The sequence below is a fragment of the Nyctereutes procyonoides genome, unplaced genomic scaffold, assembly GCF_905146905.1.
Source record: "Nyctereutes procyonoides isolate TBG_1078 unplaced genomic scaffold, NYPRO_anot_genome, whole genome shotgun sequence".
Classification (NCBI taxonomy): domain Eukaryota; kingdom Metazoa; phylum Chordata; class Mammalia; order Carnivora; family Canidae; genus Nyctereutes; species Nyctereutes procyonoides.
Genome location: NW_026575020.1, coordinates 26,177,619 through 26,198,128, shown reverse-complemented (window position 1 = coordinate 26,198,128; position 20,510 = coordinate 26,177,619). Strand labels below are relative to the sequence as shown.

At 47.6% G+C, this 20,510-nt stretch overlaps 1 protein-coding gene across 2 annotated transcripts in view; it reads left to right on the top strand.

The window, feature by feature from the left end:
• The window catches only part of SLC6A4 (solute carrier family 6 member 4), a 36,477-nt gene that overhangs the window by 1,117 nt on the left and 14,850 nt on the right, over positions 1 to 20,510 (top strand). The window contains exons 2-9 of one of the 2 annotated variants that reach the window (XM_055302239.1): positions 11,789 to 12,243; positions 14,612 to 14,746; positions 15,654 to 15,873; positions 16,645 to 16,783; positions 17,396 to 17,530; positions 17,850 to 17,953; positions 19,021 to 19,148; positions 20,188 to 20,300. In XM_055302239.1, coding sequence (XP_055158214.1) covers positions 11,901 to 12,243; positions 14,612 to 14,746; positions 15,654 to 15,873; positions 16,645 to 16,783; positions 17,396 to 17,530; positions 17,850 to 17,953; positions 19,021 to 19,148; positions 20,188 to 20,300 — 1,317 coding nt within the window. In that variant the 5' untranslated portion in view covers positions 11,789 to 11,900. The remainder of the gene's footprint in view (positions 1 to 11,788; positions 12,244 to 14,611; positions 14,747 to 15,653; positions 15,874 to 16,644; positions 16,784 to 17,395; positions 17,531 to 17,849; positions 17,954 to 19,020; positions 19,149 to 20,187; positions 20,301 to 20,510) is intronic. The other variant, XM_055302315.1, reaches the window with a different exon arrangement.

Below are 20,510 nucleotides of genomic sequence, written 5' to 3'. Positions count from 1 at the left end.
ATGAGAGTCAGGTCCTAGGGGGGCTGGTGCAAACTAAGCAAGCCATTTTGTGCATGGGTTTTCCTTTTTTTCTTTTTTCTTTTCCCTGAACCTGAATAAAAACAGATTGAGACTGCTTCACAATTAGTCAAAAGTCCGCTCAGCACTCTGGTGATCTACGTGGGACATTCCAGGAATGTAGTAGCAGCACAGATAGACACTCAACCCATTTCTTTCAGTTTCTTGCTTAAGAAACATATACTAAGGGGGTGAAGTGGTGACGGTGGGGGCAGAATGATGTTGAAGTTTTAATGGAATTAGCAGAACCTCAGAAATTCCTCGTTGGGGAATTTTTAGAGCTATCTGAACATTTTGATGCGACTCAGAGAGGCATGTCAAAGAGTTTCACGAATGGGCCATGTGGTGGTGGAATGGAGGTGCTTGGCTGGAGGTGGTTGTCTCTGAGGGCAGGCTTACAGGAACATCCCCAGTGTCCCCTTCTGAAGAGAGACCCAGGTGATTCCAGAAATTAAGCCAGTAAGTGACAATTCCTTCTCCTTTGTAGTCATCAAATGGTTTTATCTGAGAGAACAAAGGAAGGGCTGCTTGAAGAAGTTTAATTTGATTTAATGAATCAACAGGATATGGTCATGATGTGACTTTTTGAAGAGAGATGCCCATGTGACCAAAGGGAAAATTATGCAGTCATTTCTCTATCACAAGGTACCTCACACCTTAGTTGTTCCCATCACAAATCAGCTCCTCTGGGTGTCACAGTCCTAAGCTCTAAGTGAGGGGCAGGAGGCAGCCCTGCATGACATGATGTCTGAGTCCCCTCCAATTCATCCTAATCTCTCTACTTTAAGCAAACGCCACTTGAAATGATGGTGCAAAATGCCTGAGTGCCGGGACTCTGCCCAGATGCTGCTGTCAAGTCAGGGTCCTCTGGGGCCCCGGGCTTTCATTCTATGGCAGCGGTTTGCACAAGTCAAGTCCTGCACCTCAGCACCAACAGGTAACAGGAGCCTGAGTTTGCCCACTCCCCACATCCCTTTTGCAACATGCTCAGGGTGTGGTGCAGTGGAATCAGCCTCCAGGCAGTGAGATTTGGGCTGTGCCGATTTTCTTTCCAGCCACCGAGCTGTTGCCAATTGGCTGTAGTCCTCCGAGGTTTGTTCTACGTAGCAGTAACAGGCTTGGGTGTGGAGCCAACGATCTGATAAATCACCCCACTTCTCCATTTCTGGGGCAAGTGAGACTTACCCTGCTCCTGTGGGGAATTAGTTTCTGGGCTCACTCTCACAGTACCCGAAGGAAAGAAAACTCATCTTTCTAGGAGGGATCCAGGTGGGAAATAGATGAAACTGGCCCATAGAAGAAACCTGGCATGGGCAGCCCTGGTGGCGCAGCGGTTTAGCGCCACCTGCAGCCAAGGGCGTGATCCTGGAGACCCTGGATCGAGTCCCACGTCAGGCTCTCTGCATGGAGCCTGCTTCTCCCTCTGCCTGTGTCTCTGCCCCTCTCTCTCTGCATCTCTATGAATAAATGAATAAAATCTTAAAAAAAAAAGAAACCTGGCATAAGTGATTTTCCCTGAGCAGAGGGTGAGCAGCTTTTCTTGGGTGGGCACAAGACCCACCACAGGCTGACACAGCCCTTTTATTTCTAGGCAGAGCTCATCTTACTGACTTGGCTCCATTTTCTGAAATGATCTCTGGGTAACGTCTCTATGCAGGGGCATTCCCTCAGCTTGACCTAGGCTGGCTGTCAATGAGTGGGAAGATCAAGGGATGTTGCTAACACACTTTTAAACCAAGTGAGTGTTCTCCTAGCCCTGTGTCTATGTGGTGACAAAATGAGTAGAGAGGAGGTCAGTGTGAGGCAATTCGCCTTATTTTTTCCTTTCTTTTGGCTCCCCTGCAACCTGGCAGCAGCTCCCTTGCTGCCACCCATCCTTGGATCAACAGTCCTTGTTAGTGGGTATTTAAGCCATAGGCTTTCTTATTTTTAATCAGTTAATTTTATTTTATTTTTAAGATTCTATTTTTAAGTAATCCCTACACCCAATGTGGGGCTCAAACTCACAACCCTGGGATCAAGAGTCACATGTTCCACTGACTGAGCCAGTCAGGTGCCCCTAAGCCATAGGCTTTTTTTTTTTAATATTTTATTTATTCATGAATGACAGAGAGAGAGAGGCAGAGACACAGGCAGAGGGAGAAGCAGGCTCCCTGCGGGGAGCCCGACGTGGGACTCGATCCCGGGCCTCCAGGATCACAACCTGGGCCGAAGACAGATGCTCAACTGTTGAGCTACTCAGGTGTCCCAGCAGTGGACTTTTTAAAAGCCAGGACTGGATATCCTTTCATGAATCCCAGACCCCGCACCCCCAGCCCCTGGACTGCAGGGCAGGAGATGAAGCCCAGCAATGTGGAGACGTGGAGGTAACATCCCAGGGCCAGCCTGTGGCCAGGGTCTCCAGGCGCTGACCAGGCCAGACGGCAGATCTAAGAGCCCTTCGTGTACTCTGGGAGAATCCAGAGCTGGAGGCTGGCAGAGAGGCTTGCTTGGAGGGAGTGAGCTGGCGGGCTTTGCCTTCTTGTTTTTGTGTGATTTTTCTGGGCACAAAGAACATTTAATTTCCATTATTACTGACCTACTGAATGAAAATAAAATAAACACCATTTTTTCCTCTACCTGAAGGACTCCCTCAAATTTAGGGGGGAGCAGAGCTGGAAGGGCTCCAGGTGCCCTGTGGCTTATTCGAGCTCACCCATGGCTGCAAGGACTGGAACCCGAATCTCCTGTGCCTCTGTTCTTGCCTCTCCCCTGAGTGTGTTGTTTTTAAAAACTAATCAAGCTAGAGGGGGGCACTTGACGGGATGAGCACTGGGTGTTATTCTGTATGTTGGCAAATTGAACACCAATAAAAATAAATTTATTATTTAAAAAAAAAACTAATCAAGATAACTGGCTCTTTTCCTTGTTTCAGAGGAAGGGAGCTGAGCTGCAGGAAAGGGGAGGGGAGGCCCTGCCTGGGGAGAGGAGAGAAGAGATATGCTATTCTGGGTATGTCTCAGCCGCAGGGAGGCCCGGCTGACCGGAGGGTTCCCGGGTTCCCAGCGCTCACTCCGAAGACTAGAGTGATTTTCCTCCCCCGGGTTCTTTAAAAAATATTTTATTGATTGATTGATTGATTTGAGAGAGCGCACAAGTGGGAGAGGAACAGAGGGAGAGGGAGAAGCCGACTCCCCGCTGAGCAGGGAGCCTGACCTGGGACTTGAACCCAGGACCCTGGGATCAGGACCTGAGCTGAAGGCAGCCGCTCAACTGACTGAACCACCCAGGCGCCCTGTGCCCCCAGTTTTTTATTTTAAAGAATTTCAACTAAAACATCAGAGAAATGTTCCAGTGAACCTTCCCTCAGAGCCACTAGTCATTAACATTTTGTCACATGTGTGTACACTCTAACTTTTGCATCTGTAACATACATAGTTTGATACACTTTTATGTAATATGTGACATAATTCGTGTAACAATTATACAAACTATATATTATATAATTTTTCTGTCAAACCTCTGAGAATTTGCAGACATCTAAATACTTCACCTCTTGTCTCCTAAGAATAAAGACATTCCCCTACATAAGCAGAGCCCTACTATGGTCACATTTGGGAAACAATTTGATAAAATATTATCAAATGTGCAACTATTACAGTCCTTATTTAAGTTTTCCCTACCATCTCACTGGTGTCCTTTGCAGCATGGAGGGTTACTTCTTGAGACTCCAGACTCCCAGTCCCCAGGAGATTGGAAACCACCTCTTGCTCTGACCTCTGTGCATCTGAGGCCTAGCTCTATACTATGTAATGATGAACTGATTTTTATTTTTATTTATTTTTTAAAAGATTTCATTTATTTATTCACGAGAGACACAGAGAGTGAGAGGAAGAGGGAGAAGCAGGCTCCATGCAGGGAACCCAATGTGGGACTCAATCCTGGGTCTCCAGGATCACAGGCAAAGGCAGGTGCTAAACCACTGGGCCACCGGGACTGCCCTGAACTGATCTTTATTAATGTTGCCAAACTGTATGTGTGACACATTGTAAAGTACCTTCCAGAACTTCTTGACCTGAGCGTATACGCCCCTTCAAGCAACATTCTCTGAATCACTAACATCTTGTGGCCTCCATGACTCCTCCACTCTCCACCCCACTGTGTCCTCTCTGCTCCCTGCCCTGCCCAGACAAACAGGCCCAGCTCACCCTTTCCTCTTGCCTCCACCACTCCCACTGTACTTCATTCCATCTCAGATCTCTTTCTCCCCACCCTCTCTCACTGCTTTGCTCAACTGCCACAGGTAAATCCACCCTCACTTCCTAACACCCTCTCCCTGGGCGGGTGGGGGTGGCATGTTCTCTCCCTGCCAGCTCTCCCTCTCCTGGCTCCCTTCGTGGGTCTAATCATGTCTGTTTTACACAAAAGTAGTTTTAGTGATAGGCTTTGTATTAAGGAAGAGAAAATCTGTGTTTGGAAATACTGTCATGTTTCTGGATCTTGATTTCTATGTATGGCATAGATTGCATTATGACAACAATAAAGGCCTACTTAGAAGGTGTAAATGACCATCTGAATCCTGCCCGATCTAACCTGTCAGCTGTCTGAGTCTCCCAAGTCCTCTCTGGGCCTTGTCCACATTGAAACAGTGGCAGCAGTTTCATTTTCAGCAAATAGTTGGAAGTTGTGAGGTTCCATATGATAACAAATCCATGTCCTCAATGTCTCTAAGCTCTCATAAAGGTGCCTGGAAGACTCCTCCACAGAGTCTGCATAGGATTCTCTCCACTTCCTGCCCTCTCCTGAAGTTTAGTTTTTCTGAAGAACCAGAAAAAAGTTCAGATGGATAGATGCCAGTTGGGTGATAACGCCCCATCAGCTCCATTGTCCACCCCCTCCGTTGGTCATACTTGACAACGCTGTGTCCCACACCTTCCATTTTAGATGTTTCAGTGTTTTCTGGGTCAGCATGGATTTTGTAAGCTAGTTTAAGAGGCTAACCATCCTTTACAAGATTTATTTCTGTAGGTAGAAAATACATTCCAAATTCCAGATGAGGAACTCACAGATGAACGTTTGGAACACAGGCCGTTGATGGGTGTGCCTGCTGGTACTTGTTTCAAAGTCTAAAAGCACAACCCAGACTCTTCTTTAATCCCGGACATGTCAGTCTTTTGTAGTCCACAGTCCATTAAAATGATTGTTGTGACAGTCCTCCCTCCACCCCCAAGATACACAGCAGATCTCCCTGATAGGTGAGCAGCGGAGAGGGGTAGGCTCAGAAATGCTTCACCTGGGGCTCGCTAGGTCCTGCACCCAGGAAACCCAAAATAGAACCTCTGTGTGGGCAGCTGCACAAGTATTTGAGTACAGAGATGTATGAGCCATGGCCCCTGCTGCCAGGGCATCCAAAGCAAATGTACGTAAAAGGATAACTAATGATACACAATAATCAGTGATGAATGCACATTAGTAATTGTACAGAGTAGAGAGGGACCATCTTGGGCTGGAGTGATGAGTAAGGCTGGAAGGATATGGGATAATTCAGGGGAGCAGCAGTACGGGGTAGGAATGCACTGGGCGTGCTTGGTGGTCCACCTAACCCTGATAACCTAGAGTGCTTGTGAAGCATGCAGCACCCACATGGATCTTTTGAATTATAATCTCTGGGACAGCAGCCTGGGAATCTGCTGTCTATAACTTTCCCAGTGACCCCAGGGAGAGGAACTGACCGAGAGGACCAAGCACAGTCAGGGAGGGCCCATGGAAGGGCATGGAAGCCCGTCCTTCTGTCTCAGGCTGCCCACATATTGTGCTGTGGGCTAGGAATCACCTAGCCTCTGGACCTTAGGCCCCCTGACAGAGCTGTGAAGCTGGAGGGCAGGATGGGCTGCACATTGTAGTGGCCTGGTGGCCATCAGCTCCGCGTCATTTATTGACACTCTCCATGTGCTAGACACTGAGAGAAGCAGCCGTCACCCCCTCATTTCCCATAACGGCCTTTAGGAAGCAGGAATTTTCATGGTCTACTTTTACATACAAGGAAATGAAAGCCCAGAGTGGTTAAGGGACCTGCCCCAAGTCACATAGCCAGTAGGTGGCAGGTCTGGGGTCCCGGGGCAGATCTGTGAGACCGGAGGGCCATGAGGTGTAGGCATGAGAACACTTAAGTGGTGCCTCTGGAAGGTGGTTGGTCTAGGCTTACCCTCTCCCAGGCAGGGAAAGTTCTGGACAGAGACCTTTGTCCTTTCTCATGATAAGGACCTAAGGATTATAAACTATTTAATTCCTCTCCAAAAAAGTAAACTGACTGTCTCACTCAAAGACCTCTTCAGTTGGGGTGGCGGTGTTCATTTCTACCCCTTTTGTCCAAAAACAAGTGGATTTTCCCTGTCCTCCCCGTTCACATTGTGAGGTCTGTTTTGTTTGAAGGGTGAGCCAGGAGGCCCTGTGGATACAAATATAAACCACTGTCTTTACACTGTGGGGACTGTGAGCCAGAACCCACTCAAGTCCAGGCTCCTGTGAGACAAGCTGCATAATAGGAACCAAAGGAAAACTTTTAAAATCTGAGGGCATCTTGGAGCTGGAAACGTGAGGCCTCTGAACATGTTGCATGGGGTCAGCAGAAAGCTCCGTTTACAATAGGATGTGCAACAGCGATCGCGAGCAGCACCTGCCTCTCCCTCCTTAAGCATAAATACTGCTTTTCTTGCAGTCAGATTTTGGCCTTGCACCATAAACTCCATGAAGGCAGGACTGTGCCTGCTTTGCCTCCAAGAGCCGAGCACGTAGTAGGCATACAGTACATCTCTGCACAGTGTTGCTGGTGGCAGAGGGCCAAGCTCAGAATCTCAATGGGCCTTTGTAATTCATGCCACCCTCAGGAGGGGTCTTGGGAACTTCAGACTCCCTCTCTGAAGAGAGAATGCAAATTGCCACTTGGCTATATGAACTATAATTAATCTTTTCTCAGCGATAAATCCCTAATTCGTGCTGGATTTGGTTTTGCTTTGTCATTGAAAATGAAAACTGAGTATCTTGAGACATGAACTCACTTTGATCTCAACAAGTGAAGTCAAAGTACAAACTTTCTATAGTGTTTCTGCTTGGAGTGTGCTGACAAACGTCAGACAAGTAGGGTCATGGACATTTCCAAAGGTCTGGGTGGTTAAAAAAAAAAAAAAAGGTCTGGGTGGTTTCATGACTAATCACTGTGATTACATGCTTGTTCCAATACTGGTTCTCTGGCTACAGAGACAGGATTTGTGGGAAGAGGAATGGAGATTTGATCAGAAGAAGTTTAAATAGAAACAGTCCTCCTTTCTACTGGGGTAGAGGGAGAGGGGGTGACTTAGCCCCCCTCCTAGGCTGAGATGAAGCAGGGGTATGAACAGAAAACAAACTGTCAGCCCACCAATGGCACCACCACGTTGCCCACGTGCAGAAATGCAGGGACAAGGGTCCTACATGTCAGGTTGTCATCCCACTGAGGAGCAGGGTTATGTGGTGCCACCCTCAGCCTGGCACCTGCTCACCCTGGCACAAGGGTACACATTCAGGATGCCAAGGAAGGCTTCTGGGGCTTTTTCTGGCCACAGAGAAACTCAAAGGCTGCCTGGAGGAGGTCACAGCTATAATGTTGACCTCGTTTACAATCTCTACCCAGCAGGATAAAAATATCTTCTAAAAAAGAAAGCTTTTAAGAGAACATTCTTAGAAGCCAATTTTCTTAACGCTTACTTCTATATTCCTGAGGCAGCTTGCTCTCAACTGTGATCTGCTGGTCTCAGTAGAAAAAGGTGGCCAGTACTCTGTAAAATCAGAAAGTGGGAGCCACAGGCAGCATCCTGCCAGCAGAAGAGGGTCCAGGCCAGGCCGTCTACTTGTGGCCAACTGGATTAGTAATGGAGCTTTCTTCCAATTGGGAGATGGAGAAAAAAAGATGTGTGTCTTTTGCCTGTTCAGTGGCTTTGGGAGGCTGTAACTTATGTTTGTACCCCAGGTTTTGTGATCAGGAGTGCAGGCACCATCAGAGAAAGCTAGAGAGCAGAGCTGGCTGGAGAGACCAGCCTGGGGTTGTGAGTCAGCTGAGGATCACTCTGGACCAGCTTTCTTACAACTTGGGCCATTTCAGCCTGTTGATGCAATTAAAAAAAAAAAAAAGTGCTGGGGGATATTTCCGGAAACAAAGTCTTTGTAATGCTCAGAACGAACATAGAGAAGAGTGTGTTACTCTTCTAGGAGCTGCTTGTGACAGATGCCAAGAAATCCAGATCAGTTACTTTAGGGGATGAACCCCTGAAGATACTGAAGAACAGGCATTTCCCCTAAAAGTTCACCAACACATGTTCATTGTCCAGCTTCCCTGCAGAGTGCCCCAAGGGAGAATGTACAGGAAACCCTGGTGTCAGGAAGGTGACAGAGGCACTAGTGTGGCTAAGTATCTGTTCATCCTACCACTGTATTCTTCAGAGATGGGTGACATGTCCGTCCCATAGCCCGCCAGAGCAAGATTGGAGGGTATAGCTGCTCTTTGAATTGTAGGTTTTTAAATATTTTATTATTTTTCATGAGAGACACAGAAAGAGAGAGGCAGAGACACAGGCAGAGGGAGAAGCAAGCTCCATGCAGGGAGCCTGATGTGGGACTCAATCCCGGGACTCCAGGATCACACCTTGGGCCGAAAGTAGCCGCTCAACCACTGAGCCACCCAGGCATCCCTTTTGTGTTTTTTTTTTTTTAATTTTTATTTATTTATGATAGTCACACAGTGAGAGAGAGAGAGGCAGAGACACAGGCAGAGGGAGAAGCAGGCTCCATGCATCGGGAGCCCGACGTGGGATTTGATCCCGGGTCTCCAGGATCGCGCCCTGGGCCAAAGGCAGGCGCCAAACCGCTGCGCCACCCAGGGATCCCTTGTTTTGTTTTTAAAGTAATCTCTACACCCCACCTGGGACTCGAACTCATGACCCCGAAGTCAGGAGGCACAGGCTCTGCCAACTGAGCTGACTGGGTGCCCCTGAGCTGCAGTTTGCACAAGAGCAACAGTGCAGTATTCAAGATAGGAAGAAGTTCCTGCAGAAGACTTTGGGTACCATTTTGAAGGTGGAGAAAGAAAGGTGGGCAAGGGGGAGCATTGGTCATAGGCTGTCTCTGTCCCTCGGATGCCATTGGGCTGCACACCATAAAGCTCCCTGTCATCTGGTCTTCAACTTCTTCAGTGTTGAACTTCTTCACGGTGGCAAACATGTGGTTGATACAGGCTGAAGGGAAGTGCAGAGGCTGTCTTCAAACAACAGAACCAGAGACTGCAAAGTCCAGATTGAATTTAGCTGTGTATTTAAATACACTGCTTTTTCATCTCTTGAAAAATAATGAACTTAAAAAAAATCCCTTAGCCTGTTACATGGTTACTTATGTTGGATGAGAGACTGTGTGGTTAATTTTAAAAGTCTGAGGGTGGGGGATCCCTGGGTAGCTCAGCGGTTTGGCACCTGACTTTGGCCCAAGGCGTGATCCTGGGGTCCTGGGATTGAGTCCCACGTCGGGCTCCCTGCATGGAACCTGCTTCTCCCTCTGCCTGTGTCTCTGCCTCTCTCTCTCTTATGAATAAATAAATAAAATCTTAAAAAAAAAAGTCTGGGGCGGGGAGCAGGCACCTGGATGGCTCTGTGGTTGAGCATCTGCCTTCGGCTCAGGTCGTGATCCCAGGGTCGTGGGATTGAGTCCCACACTGGACTCCCCACAGGGAGTCTGCTTCTCCCTCTGCCTGTGTTCTCTGCCTCTCTCTGTGTGTCTTTCATGAATAACTAGATAAAATCTTTAAAGAAAAAAAAAAGTCCATGGAGGGGGACAGGGAGAAGCTGGAGAACAGCATAAAGGTGAACACAGTAGTGTTTTATCTAGATCACTATCAGAAATTCATGCTCTTCTTCTATGAGTGGTGTTTGCATCCTTGAGCCCGGGGTAGGGTCAGGGGGTGGGGGCCAAGCAGCCAGAATCGGTAGAAGCCAGGATGCCCACCCTGTCCCCTTACATACACACATACACACCCTAGATCGGTAGAGCCGGTTTCTCTCTTGTTGCTGTAATATTTTCGGCAACAATCTCTTTAAAATTTTTATTTTCTACTTCACAGGAAAAAGAACCCAATGAACACAAAGCTCTAATTATTTGCCTCACCTCATGTTCATTTCTCATCCTTGATGATATTTATGTACATAGTCATCGATATGTGAATCTACTACTTTGTGTTCGAATTTTTCAGGGCATTAACTATCCATTTCTAGCCATCCTCCACCTGTTGGATTTGAAGGGTAATATCAGATCTTCGCAGTTGTGAGCAGTGATAGCACTCATCCCTAGACAGGTAGGATACGATCTGAGCTAAGCAGAAACCTATTTCAGCTCCCAGACTACTTCAAGAGCTAGAAAAGTTCAGGTCCAGATGAAATGAAGCTAGCTGGGAGGTCTTGGCTCCTTACTACTTTATAATAGGCCATAGGTTTAAAGTCCAATAGGGCTCAGATTTCTGCCTCACGTTTGACATGTGAGGCCTCGGTCCAGATTGCTGCCCTGACTTCCCTGCACCTCGGCCCCGAAAGGGCAATGGGGGTGTTGGGGCCCTGGCCAGCCTCCCTACCAGCGTGCGTGGACGCAGAGACACGGGCCAAGCTGGCATCTGTAACCTGCACGCTCCTCTCACTGGCTCTTCCGGCCTAGGGGAGAAGTGACCCCGCCTGCCCACGGTTGCAGAGTAACTGGTGGATCCGCCTCAGGAGTTGCCGGGACAGGCAGGTGAAATACACGGTGAGCAGCAGGGCCATTCAAAGCCGGGGCAGACTTGCCCAGGCACCATGCGGACGCGGCTCCGCGAAGCACAGATGGACTGGACGTGGCCAGAAGCAGCTAGAATCTCTAAGAGCTGGACCACAGGAAGAATGAAAAAGTCCACAGCTAAGGAGCTAGGGGTGCCTCCCCAAAGGTGGCCTTTTCACCTCATGCCTTTACTCTTTTCCTTTTAAAGTCACACCTAGGATCCCTGGGTGGCGCAGTGGTTTGGCGCCTGCCTTTGGCCCAGGGCGCGATCCTGGAGACCCGGGATCGAATCCCACGTCGGGCTCGAGCCTGCATGGAGCCTGCTTCTCCCTCTGCCTATATCTCTCTCTCTCTCTCTCTATCTCTCTCTCTCTGTGACTATCATAAATAAAAAAAAATAAAGTCACACCTATAATTTATGTAAAATATACCTCATGCTCAGCTTAAATGGTAGTAAGGATTGTCCTAAGAATCTATTTGCAAGTAGAAACTGTTTCTTTCGTTGTTTCTTCACCCGCCCTCCGCATAGCCTTCAGGACAAGGTAAGTGCTCTGCAAGGTTTTGATGAAGAAAGCCCTCTTCTTACCCTCTTCCAAGTTACTGATAAACTCCAGGATGCAATTCCAGTCCCTCTAAGTGAAGTCAGTACTTTGTTCTTAAACAGAGCCGATGCAAGACCTGGGTGATTTGCTGTCTTTGGTTTGTTGTTTTGGTTTTTCCCTTGTGAATGACTTGTGATTTGATACCTCATACAGGTTGAAAACTGTAGTTGATTTTATTGACTGCTGTATAGCAAATAAGATGTTTCACTCCTGATGGATGCATTTGTAATCCCATTAATTAATGTAGTTTAAGATGTCTTTTGAATTAATACCAAAGACAAGTAAAATGTGTAACTCTGTTCCCCCTTCATTGTGTGCCTTTCCAACAGAGCTGTCGATCCCATTGAAATAAAGCTCCGAGGAGATCTATAGATCTGAGCCCTGAGAATTCAGTTTGGATCCTCAGCAGATGGGTGTCAGTATCATCTCCTAGCCAGCAGGATGGAAACCACAGCCTTAAATTCCCAGAAGGAGCTATCAGCATGTAAGGATAAAGAAGACTGTCAGGAAAATGGAGTTCTACAGCAGGGTGTCCCTGTCCCTGAGGATAAGGTGGAGTCTGGCCAAATCTCCAGTGGGTACTCAGCAGTTCCAAGCCCTGGTGCAGGAGATGACCCTCAGCACTCCATTCCGGCTGCTACCACAGCCCTAGTGGCCGAAGTTCATCAAGGGGAACGAGAGGCCTGGGGCAAGAAGATGGATTTCCTCCTGTCGGTCATTGGCTATGCCGTGGACCTGGGCAACGTCTGGCGCTTCCCCTACATATGTTACCAGAATGGAGGGGGTCAGTATCGGGGGTCACACGCAGAGGCTCTGACCCAGGGATGGTCTGTAGATCCTCTTGGGAGGCCAGAGCAGTGATCATGTCTCTTCAGTCTTATCTAACTGATGAGTCTGGGAACCTGATTGCTTAGACTTCCAGGCTGGTCCAAAAAACAAATCCCAGAAGTCAAATGTTAGGTTAGCATGTCTGAGGCTCTCTGAGTTATGAAATTGGATAAAGCTCTCCCAAACCTGCCCTCACCAGATTTTCAGCATCCTTAGTGCTTTGTGGAAGAGCCCCCTTCTCATCCCTGCATTATCCAAGCTCTGCTCTCACAGCAAGAGAATGGCCATCAGCACTGTGCATGTTCTGCTCAGCAGAGTCCAGAGAGGTTACATCTGTGTAAGGAAAAATTGGGAAGTGGGTCTGGAGTCACCAGACCCTCCCGGGCCTTTGGACCTGTGTGTGGTCAGAGAAGGGCGTCAGCTTAGGTTCAGTCTTGAGCTGGAACCTGAGCATGATCCACAGCTGAACCCAGCCACAGCCTGGCATTAATGATAACCCCAAACCATCCACTGAATCTGCCTCATGTCTCCTACAAGGGTGCTAAATTTTTGAGGCTAGAGACTATTTCATATTCCTCCTTTTTTTTAAAGATTTTATTTATTTAATCATGAAAGACACACACACACACACAGAGAAAGAGAGAGAGAGAGAGAGAGAGAGAGAGAGAGGCACAGGCAGAGGGAGAAGCAGGCTCCATGCAGGGAGCCCGACATGGGACTCGATCCTGGGTCTCCAGGATCACGCCCTGGGCTGAAGGCGGTGCTAAACCGTTGAGCCACCGGGGCTGCCCCATAGTCCTCCTTCTACCCTTAACGGCTTCAGAGCAGTTAACTTTGTAGATCATCAAAAAGAGTAGTTGACTATAGTCATGGCAATGGGAGCTGCAGAGAGTAGAATGGAGAGGAGGGAGTAGGTATGGGGCCTTTGCGTTGACATTGGACTTGCCATCAAAATGGGAAAAAGGACAAGAAGTGGAAGTGAAATCAATCAATATTTATTTTGACAGAAGCTCTGGCAACTGATTTGGGAGGGCAGCTAAAATGAAATTTGGGAAAGAATTCATTAGTGTCCTCATTTCCTCGATGGCATGACGCAGAGTTGCCTGGATTTGCTGCATTTTTAAAGAACCTTGGTCCATGTGACTGCAAAGGCAGCTCCAGGGGGCCTGGGAAGCCCAGCCCTCCTTGCCGGGAAGGAGCAGAAGCTACCACTAGCCTAGGAGGGCTCACATTTTGCTTGAGCGTTTTATAAGGGCCTGGGGGTACTGGTGATGTTTCTCCCACCCTCATTCCCCACTATAAAGCCAGTCAAGCAGATCCATTGGACAGATGCCAGCATGAAAACACAACATGGTTCTTATTCTCAAGCCAGATGTTGTCAGGGTGTTTGTAAGTCAGGTGGGAACTTTCTGAGTTGCACTGCCTTCTGGGTTCAAATTTAGCGGTGAAAATCACAGCTGACCCACCCTTTGGGCTAAAATTCAGGCAGCAGGTGAGCAATTCCCACTTTAGTGTTTCCAAATTCTGTCTCAGCCATGAGAGCCAGGGGACACCAGGATCTCCAGTGACGCAGCAGTTCCGCACTTCCTCATTCTGTGGTAAACTGACCATTTCAGCCACATCTGCAAAGGGTGGTTAAAGAGGGAAGCATTCTGGCTTAGTGGGATTGTGGGAATATAGCCAAATATCAGTAATAAGTGTCTGGAGCCAGGGATGATACGGATGAACAAAGATACGAATTCAGGGATTTGTAGATTATTGCAGCGATCATGCAGGTTGTCATAGGTGATCTGTCCTAAGGGTCTCAAACTCTGGTTGTGTTAGAATCACTTGGGCAGCTTAAAAATTACCTTTATACACCCATCCCTGGAACTTCTGCTTCAGGGAGTCTGGGTGGATGTGCGTTCTTAAACTCACCACCAGTGATTCCTGTGTGTGGCTGGTGTGGGGAGGCTCAGCCCACCTCAATCCTATCATTTCATGCTCCCATGACAGGTTCAGGGAGGGGTGGTGACCAGGGTCCCCTGGGTGGTTAGAAGCGCAACCCATTCCAGGGCCTGGTCTGTTGATACCAAATCCAGCTTTCTTTCCATGTACTCTCTGGCTCCTTCGTTTACTCTCTGAAACCCCTCTTTGACCGTGGAGTTCTGGCAAAGCACTAAGACCAGGGGCACCGTGTGAGGTCATTCAACACAGGGTGGCTTTGTGATACTTGAGTGTCAGATGGCCCTGTGAATCTTGGCATGACCCCTGGTGTCCAGATCAGTTGGGTTGTTCTGGGGCAGATGTGGGCAGGGGGTGAAATTGTCTTTCATCTACCTCAGGGGCATTCCTCCTCCCCTACACTATCATGGCCATTTTTGGGGGGATCCCGCTGTTCTACATGGAGCTCGCGCTGGGCCAGTACCACCGAAATGGATGCATTTCAATATGGAGGAAAATCTGCCCGATTTTCAAAGGTAACTGAAAGGCTTGCTGGGTGGGTAGGTGAGTGCATCCTGCAGGGAAGGTGATTTCCGTCAATGTGTGGGAGCCAGGACCTTCTTCTGGAATCAGGCCTTAAGGTATCTCTGGGAAATAACTGAGTAATTAAGTTTTTGACTGCTCAAGTGGCATGAAATTGTTAAAAGGAAACAGAATAAATGACAAAAGTAAACCTGGGGCACTTAGCTGGTAGAGCAAGCAACTCTTGATCTCGGGGTCATGAGTTCGAGCCCCACATTGGTTGTAGAGATTACTAAAAAAAGAAACTTAAAAAAATAATAGAAGTAAAATAAGCATTAAAAAAATAAAAGTAAACTCAATAGAGTCCTATAAATATAGAGGATAAACTGGTGGTTGCCAGAGGGAAGGAGGTGGTGGATGGGCAGAATGGGTGAAGGGGGTGAGAGGTATGGGCTTCCAGTTATGGGATGAATCAGTCACGGGGATGAAAGGCACGGCCCAGGGAATAGCGGCAGTGGTGTTTGTAATGTCGTGTGGTGACCGATGACAGCTACGCTTGTGGTGAGCAGAGCATAACGTGTAGATTGTTTATCTGTGTTGTACACCAGAAACTAATGTAACATTGTGTGTCAACTATATTCAAATAAAAATATTTTTTAAAGCAACCAAACTAGAAAAAGTTTAAAGCATTAACAGTACACGCACTTGCACACACACACACACACACACTTATTTTGTCAAACGTGTAATCTTACAAATACATCTAAGGAATTTACCACATTGCCACCTGCCCACCATCCCCCAGGTCTTGGGGGACGTGGCAAATGGCAGCCCCTGCCGCCCCCCCTCACCTGAGCTGCAGGGCCCTCCAAGGCCCAGGCTGCCCTGTAAACATGGCCTACCGTCCCCTCCCTTTCCCAGGGATCGGTTATGCCATCTGCATCATTGCTTTCTACATTGCCTCCTACTACAATACCATCATGGCCTGGGCACTCTACTACCTCATTTCGTCCTTCACGGACCAGCTGCCCTGGACCAGCTGCAAGAACTCCTGGAACACTGGCAACTGCACCAACTACTTCTCCGGGGACAACATCACCTGGACGCCCCACTCAACGTCCCCTGCAGAAGAATTTTACATGTAAGTGAGGGGGTGGTCTGTTAGGTGCAGGTCACACCCCTGGGACTTGGCTTCCAAGGAGGGAGGCAGAGGCTCTTTATCTCTTTCCAGATTTATGAGAAATGCAACTCTGAGGGCAAGGGAGGTAAATGTAAGAGAGGGAGCAGCAAGGCCAGCCCCAGGCAGATTTGGAATCAGGGGGACTCTACCTTGGGTGCTCCCTAATATGGCCTTCTGTGTTGTCCCCCTCCTTTCCAGCATGGCAGGCCAGGCTGCCCCAGTGTGCCCAAGTCCACCCCTTTTTGCACATTCTGAAATTACTCCTTGTGTCAGAAGCACCTTCTTCCTGGACCCCACTCTCAGCCACTTGTCATGGAATCAAAGCCTCCCACTGCTTCAGTAGTTGGAAACTATTCAGAGAGTTTCTAGTATCATGTGTTCACTTCACAAGTGGGACCTACCCTTTGGAGTAGGTAGTACTCTTTAATGCCAGAATTTCTGGCAGTTGCAGCCCAAGAGAGAGTAATTTTGGGGTGGGAAGGGACCCACCTGCACACACAGCCAGGAAAGGAGATGCCTGAAAGTCGGCCTTGGGAGCTGAGTGCTCCTCCCGGGGTTTGTGGGCCAATTGTGCCGCCCTGTGCCTCAAGATGGGCAGAGCCAGAAGTTCCTAAGGCTGGTCCTTGTAGGGCGATGTCCGCTTCTTCTGGCACCTGCCGGAGCTGTCACAGACCACCAGCTCAGCGTGCTGCTCAGGCCATCTCACAGACCTTTCTTTCTCACTCACTCCAGGCGCCACGTCCTGCAGCTCCATCGGTCTAATGGACTTCAGGACCTGGGCGGCATCAGCTGGCAGCTCACCCTCTGCATCATGCTGATCTTTGCTGTTATCTACTTTAGTATCTGGAAAGGTGTCAAAACATCAGGCAAGGTGAGGAGGACTCTGGCTGTGGATCCAGGCCTGCCAAGGGGTCCCAGAGGATTCAAATTCAGAACTCAGTATCCTGGACAGCCACAGACAGAGGGACATTGTTTCTTTCAACACTAAACATGATTCATGATTCACAATTCATTTGATTTCTCTTTACCAAATCTGTTAAAAAATTCTAGAAATGGGCCAATCCCAAGAACCATTGTATGATTTTTATTTTTTTATTTTATTTTTTTCATTGTATGATTTTTAAAAAAGAATTCCTTTAACCTATCTGTGGTGTCACAATTAATAAAAATGGCAATAATTTATTGAAAACCCATGATGGGCCATGATCAGTGCGTTATTGATCACTGGCTACTTTATTATCTTTTGCTGGGTGTTTTCCCATATTACAGATGGGAAGTGGGTTTAGAGGTGGTAGTACTAGCAAGCTGTGCACCAGATCCCTGTCTGGTTCAAAAGGCTCTGATATTTCAGCCATGTCACCCTGCATCCTATAGTTACAGAAAAGGAGAGGTGTGTCTCCTTTCTAGGATGTTTTCAAGAATGAAAGACACCAACATCTATCTACCTGCTGACCACCTGTGTTTCTACTCCCTTCCTTTACAGGTGGTATGGGTGACAGCCACCTTCCCTTATATCATCCTTTCTATCCTGCTGGTAAGGGGGGCCACCCTCCCCGGAGCCTGGAGGGGTGTTCTCTTCTACTTGAAACCCAACTGGCAGAAACTCCTGGAGACAGGGGTAAGATGATGAGGAAAACTATGCGCACCTGTCTGTCATTTTACCAAATGAAGCTCAATAGGGACAACTGAAATTTAGGTTCAGTGGCAAGTTTGCAATAATATTATAAATCAGAAATGCAAGCATGAAAAGTACAGTCAAGGCCAGGGAATTGGTTTATGCCAAAACGTGAGGAAGAGAAATCACATTTGTTTGCACTTGGTATGTGGCTGCCCCTGGAAGGAGCTTGAAACCTGGTTTTTCACTTTGCATGGAGCCACATGGAGGTGAGAGCGCTGGCCCTGGCTCAGTTCTCACCCTTACGTCTCCTGCCTTCCAGGTGTGGGTGGATGCTGCTGCTCAGATCTTCTTCTCTCTTGGTCCTGGCTTTGGGGTTTTACTGGCTTTTGCTAGCTACAACAAATTCAACAACAATTGTTACCAGTGAGTATCTGGGGCTCCCCAAGCAAAGCTTGAATGTAGGGTGAGCATAGTCAGCTGGCCCGGAGGAAGGCAACCGAGCTTATGGCCTCAAACTTGGCTGGGCTTAGGCGTACCACAGGTCCTTAACCAGCTGCACCATGGCCAGAGCACCCACCTAGTCCATAGCCTCACCCAGGCCATTCAGAGATTGAGAGGGGCCCCAGGCCAATTCCATTTGGTGAGAGTCTCTGTGTATAAAAAAAATTAAATTCCAAAACAGATTTACTAAAATCGCAACATATATTAAATATTTAGATTTCACTTATTAATGTGTTTAACAAAAATTATAATGTGACCATTTATTTATGTACATTTTCACAAAAGTATAATGATTGAGTTATTCTGACCAATGCAAAATGCCATAATTTTTGTGGCAAAATCTCATTTCAGAAATTTTGATGAAATAGGGAGTGTAGTACCAATTACAATTTCAATATCACTCATCATCTTTAGAGTTAACTTTGTTTTAATGCTCTATAACAGATGGCAGTGTCCAGCAGTCTAATGGTGCTGTTCACAAGATAATTACAGAATTCATTTTTTCTTAAAAGGTACCCTAATCAATGTGGCATTGCACTGAGACACCAGCCTGAAGTTGGATGACAAGGTCTTCTTTTAAAAGTGTCAGGATATCCCTATGGCGGTCTTGTAACCTATTTGCACATAATGTTTATAGTCTAAATCTGAGGGCTTCATAAATGTGAGGCCAAGGCCCTCAGATGGCCCGACTCCAATCCGGGCCCTGCTTCGGAGCAATTCTTATTTGAAGTCAAGAAATCTGTGTTCCAGTTCACAACAGGACCGTCTCTTTAACCAGTCCTGACCTGCAGCTCTCCCCTCCCATGCATGGCGGTAATGGCAGCTGCCAACCAGTCTGAGAGGCAGGGACTGGGAGGAGGGGAGGGGACACCAGGACAGGCCTGAGGTCCCTGCGGGTTCAGCTGGCTCACCCTGCCTTAGCTGGAGACAGATGCTCTTGAGACTCTCTACTTGGAAATGTCTCAGACCACATGGGTTTTCTGCTCTAGAGACGCCCTGGTGACCAGTGTGGTGAACTGTATGACGAGTTTCGTGTCAGGATTTGTCATCTTCACAGTGCTCGGATATATGGCTGAGATGAGGAACGAAGATGTGTCTGAGGTGGCCAAAGATGCAGGTGGGAACTTGGGTTCTCTTTACATGCCTTGCTCTCACTGAGTTGCTTGGCTACTCTTTGGATCCTTACAAATATATAACTTTTGAATTATTTCTAAGTGTTCCTCTAAAAATTTTCCACAGTTTTAGAGAAACTCACTGCCTCTGTGTTTAGCCATGGTGGGGATGCGGCAGCACCCATGGCATCTGGTTCTAGGGCCTTCAGTACACTATGGGCTTGAAAATATGACTTGGATGAGGGCTTTTAGAACCAGTCGGTTTGGGTCTGGCAATGAGTCCAAGTCTAGTAAGTAAGCAAACGATTACTAATCCTTAGAATTTCCCCTTGCAGAAAAATAAAATGTAGATGACATAGTCCCTCTACTGTATTATGAGGTTTTCATGGAAAAGAAGTGACAGATATTGAAAAAGTGGCAATGGAATCTTGTGGATGGAATCCCAGGGCTTTCTTGCTTCTGTCTTTGGCCTGATGCATAGCTCCAATCATTCCTGTACTCCAAACTAAGGTACCCCTATCTAGCTCATGAGAGATTGAGGACATGTCCCTCACACTATCAAAAGGGACTTTAAAATAGTAGGAGATCTTTATTCCAAGGACTCTATGACTCTTTTGCAATCAGTTTCACATTTCCTACCATTCTGGAGCTCTGGAGCTAAAGCCATCAGAAAGAGCTAAATGCTATAGGGCTCTCAATCCTGGCCCTGGAAAAAAAAGCTCTGAATTATATGGTAGAAACTCTTATTCCTGTATACAGCTTTGTTAGTCTTAGGGTCTTGGATTTGTTTCTCTTTCCCCCATTAATTGAGGGTTCACAATTTTCAAGATGGATACTATTCCCTCCTGGCCTTGCATGATATTGGGATGGGCAAGTAGAATGGTGTGGAGCGTGAGCAAGAATTTGGTATGTGTTAAAGCCTAATTCATGTGTAAGGCCTTGTGACAAGAATTGTCATTGTTGGTGTGGCTGAGTTTCCCCCTGAGACATCTTTGCAGGGAAGGTGTTGGTGACCACCACCTCCTCTCTCCCGCTCTGTTTCAGGCCCCAGCCTCCTCTTCATCACATATGCAGAAGCCATAGCCAACATGCCAGCATCCACTTTCTTTGCTATCATCTTCTTCCTGATGTTGATCACACTGGGCCTGGACAGCACTGTGAGTGAATGGGGAGGGAAACCTGGCTTTTTGGTGGAGATAGGGGAAGAGGAAGCAGGGGAGTGGGAGGAAGGTGGACCTATCCCTCCCATCCCAGCCACCCCAGACATTGGCTACTTCCTCCTGGGGTTCCCTCAGCCCTTTGCTCAGCCCTCACTGTGGTGCTCTTGATCTTTAGTGCATTTAGAGGGTCATAAATGGGCTAATGAG